The sequence below is a fragment of the Platichthys flesus genome, chromosome 2 (genome assembly GCF_949316205.1).
Source record: "Platichthys flesus chromosome 2, fPlaFle2.1, whole genome shotgun sequence".
Lineage (NCBI taxonomy): Eukaryota > Metazoa > Chordata > Actinopteri > Pleuronectiformes > Pleuronectidae > Platichthys > Platichthys flesus.
In genome coordinates, this window is record NC_084946.1 from 8,148,059 (window position 1) to 8,154,058 (window position 6,000).

At 40.2% G+C, this 6,000-nt stretch overlaps 1 protein-coding gene across 1 annotated transcript; it reads right to left on the reverse strand.

Moving 5' to 3' along the window:
• Positions 1 to 359: 359 nt before the first annotated feature.
• On the reverse strand, positions 360 to 4,514 carry LOC133961280 (opioid growth factor receptor-like). The gene is made up of 9 exons (XM_062396367.1): positions 4,031 to 4,514; positions 2,652 to 2,693; positions 2,384 to 2,446; positions 2,212 to 2,250; positions 1,711 to 1,765; positions 1,468 to 1,546; positions 1,317 to 1,383; positions 1,086 to 1,234; positions 360 to 992 (listed from the first exon to the last, which is right to left on the reverse strand). The coding sequence occupies exons 1-9, from the start codon at positions 4,505 to 4,507 to the stop codon at positions 656 to 658; spliced, it is 1,308 nt and encodes a 435-aa protein (XP_062252351.1). The 5' UTR covers positions 4,508 to 4,514; the 3' UTR covers positions 360 to 655.
• Between the last annotated feature and the right edge of the window lie 1,486 nt (positions 4,515 to 6,000).

Below are 6,000 nucleotides of genomic sequence, written 5' to 3' on the forward strand. Positions count from 1 at the left end.
AGATGGGCGGAGCCTTACAACTTGCAGTTTGAACAAAAGGTCAAATTGGTGAACCCAATCCATGTGTTGAATTTCTAATATTCAAAAATATCTCTGTGTGATAAAAGTTCTCTCGAAGAGCCATAACCTTTAATAATGCATGATGCAGTACTGTGATATGGTAGGAAGGCCCCACAACTCAAGCAAAGAATTCCAGTAGCGTCTTCCTTTTTGGTTCCAGGAGGATCACGCCTTAAATTCAATACCACCAGAACAGGACTGCTGTTTGGCGCTTCAGGCAATATTCTTTGCTCGAATGTTGTGCAATTACAATCAGATGAATACTTTCCTTTGAGAGGAATAAAGGTGAATGAGGAATATTTGATCATATAAGGTATTTATTATCAGAAAACACAAAAGCAGACTTTTTCTGTAAAACTTACATCCCCTTCAGAACTATACACATTATTTTGTAAAAGTGAGAGGGGAAGATTGAAAAATTAAGAAAATATATATGTATTTACATCGTCTGTTGCTGTGAAGGTAAATCTATTGAAACAGTCATAACCCATCAGCATGTCCAGTGAGAGGTTTTCAACATTGTAATCAGATGTACTGAAGTTAATTTACTTTGTCTTGGGCTTTATGTACATTGTCTTCATTCGGATTCTCAGACTCACAACATTTTAACATCATTTTCACCTTCCACTCCTTCCTGTGACTTGGACGCTGACTGCGCTGACCACATCATCTGGATTTTCCTCGGGCACCACACAAACTCATCTTTACGGTCATATTTCAAGTAGGCGAACTTGATGAGCCTCCTGCGCTGCTTCTTGTCGAGCACAGCAAACACAAAGTAGTTGAGGACACTGTCTTTGACGTCTGGAAGTTCTCCGTTGACGAGTGTCTCCTTCAGGAAGAAGTGGACCAGGGGGGCTTGGTAATGGGGGAACCCCAGGGTTCCCAGGCACTTCAGGATGCGGGTGATGCGCAGGTTGTTGTGAGTGTGACTGCCGATGACAAACAGGCAAATGTAGGGTCACTTGGATTTACATTGATAGAACTATATGTTTCTTATTATTATTGACTGAGATATATTTTACTTGTTCAGGTTGCAGAATCTGTCTTTCCAGTTTGAGGCTCTACTGACTTTGCCTGTTTTCTTGTCACACAACTCGATGCCATAGAAGTCCAACATGAGCTCATATGACTTCAGCAGATTTGCCCTCGCAGTGTCATTTCTGAGAAAAGCCTACAGGGAAGGTAGAACTGCTGTGAGAACATTGGAGGCACATTCTTTACAAATGTCCACGTGGTAACTTTTAGCAGCTGACCTCAATTTCTTCTCTTGTCAGTATACTGGCCTCCTGGTTCATGCCTGGTTCCCTCAGTGGGAACAACCTTAGACAGAAAAACTGTATTATGAATTTCATAAACAAGAGCTTAAAACGTTACATTACCTCTTTGGTGTATAGAGTAACTTACCATTGAATGAAAGTGTGTACATACTCCAGATTTGTGTAGTTTCCAAACCATTCGTTATGGAAATCGTGAATGTAGATACCTCATGAATAGAAATGCAGAAGTAAAATGATTTGGATTTATATACACTGTATTTCAAGATAGTTTCACAGATAACGATTCAAATGAATAACTGACAAAAAAAACTACTTGTTGATGCAGACTTAAACATTAATCACAATATCTAATGTAAGTAAAAAGGCGTACCATCAGGTAAAGAGGGTTTGTTTCCAAGGTAGAACTCCAAATTGGGATTGTAATCCTGCTCAACATAAGAGATTGGAAATGAATACTGCAGCTGAACAGAGATATCTTTATTTTGTTTCAAGTACACCAAGGCCCAACAGTCTCCTTACATTCAATCAAGTTGATACAAATGTGATATCACACACTCCTACATATCAGTTCCCTTGATATGCCCAAACATTTTCAACAAGATCTATCAATTATTACCTGAGAAAATTTAAACTAAGCTAAAAAGTGTTTTAAACCCTTTCTCACAATGTTAAAGAAAGTTAAAAAAAATCCTGGATGCGCCCCCTGATCTGTATCCACACCAAAATTGAGAGGGTTCTTTCCTGAACCATATTGCATCTTCCACCAAGTTTTGTGGTCATTTGTTCAATTGTTTTTGTGTTATCTTACTTACAAAGAAACAAACACACCAACCAACAAACCAACGGACAGGTGTGTGTGATGTGTACTCACAAAGGCAATGTTCTGGTTCCAACGTTGCCTGATCTGGGACTGTGAGGAAATATAAACGAAAAATTGTGGGCATAACGTATAATTAAATGTGTATGAGACCTGTGTGTGTTTGTGTGTGTGTGTGTGTGTTTGTGTGAGAGTGTGTGTGTTTGTGTGTGTGTGTGAAACCTACAGGGTAGTCGTGCCTGTAGTTGTGCATGTCTCTTGCAGCATTTTCAAATCTGTTAAATTTGTACTGGTACATGGAGAATAAGTGAAAGTCAGTTTCAATTTACGACATTAATGATTTATAGAAATACTAACAACAAAGAGTAACATTGACGATACACTTGACACAACGGATGGTGAAAACTGAAACTTTTGCGTGTTTTCTTGTACTTCATATTTCTTTAAAAAATTCAAACATTTGATCACAAAAAACATGGGTGAGGTGTACTCACAGAGGACATGTCCTGGTTCCAACGTTGCGGCCTGATCTGAGACTAAGGAAACATAAATGAAAATTGTGGGAATAACATATAATTAAATGTGTATGAGACATGTTTGTGTGTGTGGACCTGTACTGATATCTTAGTGAGAACCATTTTAAGAATAGACCCTACAGAGTGAGGACATTTTTGGAAAGTGAGGACATTTAGTTTGGATGGACAGGGCTAAGGAATGCATTTTGCCAATGAGTATCCTCACTCCAAGTATAAACATGTGTGTGTGTGTGTGTGTGTGTGTGTGTGTGTGTGTGTGTGTGTGAGTGTGTGTTTGTGTGTGTCTGTCATTCTATACTGGTGCATGGACAATAACTGAATATAATTTTATATTCAAGACATTCATGGACTGTAGGAGGCCGAACAATAAACACAGCAGTACATTTGACCAAGTCACCGTTTTAAAACATAAAGACAATCTAACAACTGTCTTAAATGATGTCCCCTCATTTACCTGCAAGAGATAAAGGAGAGTGAAATCAGAGCCTGACTGATCCGAAACCCTACTGAGAAAGAAATGTGATTGAGGTTTGATAATTTTACATTTTAACCATAAACTTTATTATAAATAAATAAAAAGAAAACACAAATACCGACAAATATATATAACTTTAAATAACATAGAAAATAACTGCCTTGTTCACTCTCTTAAGTAAAATAGAAAAATGCATCATATAAATAAATTAAAATGTATAAGTTCATATCATTTACCAGACAACCTACGCATGAATCGGGCTGTATTCACAATAAGATGAGGTCAGTCACTAGGTAAAATTGGTTCATTTTGCTCTCATTCAATATTATTAAAACTTCCTGAAGAGGGGACACAGAAGTTTCAACTCACTCTGCTTCATAGTGACCTCCACTGTCTGTGTGTCACGTTTCAGAAGATTTTACTGTAGAATTATTTTGGAAATTAAAGGGATAATAAGCTCAGTTATCAAATATTAAATACAACTATAAAAGGATCCTTAGGAGATGACAAATCATTTTCATCTCTCTCAAATAAGCTACATTTTTATACGACGCTCAAATCGCTCTTTTTAAATATAAAAACAAATCCCCTCACTCTTTGGGTAATGAATGTGGCCCATCCCTTTAATATCTCAAACTTTCTACAGTCACTTCTGTGTCCCCTCTTCAGGAAGTTTAAATCACATCCAACAGGAACAAGTTGGATGAAACTTTGTTTTCGGCCTTGTTTCCGCTCCAAGCGCCGGTACCGTAACTCCAAGACTAGACGCGCACCAGGTTGACGAGACCAGACGCGCTGATGTTTATGAGTTCTTAAAAACAAACAAACCACCAAACAAACACGTGACCTGAGGTGGACTCACAGACGCTGCTGGACTCTCCTCAGTCTGCTCTGTTTCCCAGGTGGAATCATAACCACAGTACAACTCATCCGTGTTGTCAACTCTGTACTGCTCACTGTCACACTCTTCATCCTCCTGCTCCTCCTCCTCCTGTTCCGGGTCTTCTTCAGGGACCCTCGGCTTGGCCTCACGTTGACCCCCTGAGCCCCCACACTCCTCGGGCCTCCCTTGCCGACCTGCCTCCAACAGGTCGGCCTGTTGGTCGGGCAGCTGCGGCCCGTCTTCACCGCTGCGCTCCCCCGTCCAGCCTGTCAGTGACCGCAGGTACCTGGTCATAGGAGCGAACAGCCTGCGGATGAACAGGGTCCGGCGCAACAGCCAGGCCACTGCCGAACACAGTCGGTCCCGAGGCAACCAGGACATGGTGACACGACTTCTCCTCCTGGAGCAACCAGAACCGCGCCTCGTGGCTGAAGTTGAGGATCGTTTCACTTTCATTTTGAGCTCAGGCTACAGAACGTGTGATACCAGCTGATGTTGACGCCCTTCTGAGAGAAGCAGGTTCAGGTTCATGATTTGAGTAGAACCCATGAAGCTGTTCGCAGCTAGTGAGGTTTAGGTGACACAAACAGAAACAGAACCACCTGCCTCATGCCTTAACATGTGAAAGGATATATTGGATTTATTCTTTTATTCGTTTTATTAGGTTTTAGTCTCAGGTCACGGGACTAAGTCCTAAAGAAGACCCAGTATCAACTTTATCATGTTAAGTGTAGCCTTTATATAAACACCAAGATAATTCCTATACATTATATTATTACACACTATTCATTTAGGATATGTAATTTAGGATGGAGAAGTGGGGAAGTTATGTGTCACTTAAAATCTATAGTGATTTTTTTCAATCGATGTATAAATGACTCGATCTCTTGGTGACTTGATTTAGATAAGTTCAATCAAGCTGCACCGAATTTCACACACTCAAAGATATCAGTTCTCTAAATGTGCCGGATTTCTTTCATCAGTTTCCCTTAATTATTTACCCTGGAAATCAGTGAACATGTTGTGAAGTACATAAAAAGTTCCTGGATCCACAGAAATTGACACAATGACCATCATTTTAACAGAGAGTCAGTTACACTTTGCTGCAGCTTGAGAAACCAATGATCCACACAACTTTTGTCACAGTCGTCCTCACACCAGAACCAGTCCCTGAAGGGAAATAAAACACCCTCAAGCTTGTTTCCCTCAGTGACACCAAAAAGATAATTGTGTGAAAATGTGTTGTTTTCAAAAAGAGAGATTTTTTATTTTTATGACTAAAACACATTATGTCTCTTTATCATACAATCATCATAAAGACTCTTTACCTCCACTGTCGTTGCGTGCTGTTAGCAGTTTAAAGATACCATCATGTTTATGGTGTATTTCCTCTCCTCATTTTTTAAAGCGGGCCGCCCTTGGACAGATGAGAGTCTGGATTCCTGCCGGTGGACATCCTGACCTTAATGTCTTCCTGTGGAAGATAAAGGGAATGTATGAATGTTCCCACCGAGCAGGGAGAGATCAGATGAGTACATCTGATAACCCAGCATCATAACTTCATGGGTAGAGAGCTGTTAAGCCAAAGGGCCCTTATTAAAAAAGTAACTTGTCCTTTGCAGCGATTGCTCATGTTACTGCGGAATTGATGCGTCTACGAACGACTATAATATTATTTTGTTCGTTATATCTTTCCGACACACACATTTGAAATTTGCATAACGAATTGATTGTAAGTAATACAGAGGTAAGCGCTGTGTGCTGTTATTCAGCCGGCCCTGGTCAGGCTATTATCTCTCAGGGGCTCTTTTCAAAAGGAGATAATTGCTCTGACTGCCAGTGGAGAAAATCAAGACTTGTCTGCATGCCACACTGTTAACACATGCTCAGCAATAGATCCATTTGTGCTTACTACAGCGGGATAAGGTCCCGCAATGTCTCTTGGAGAT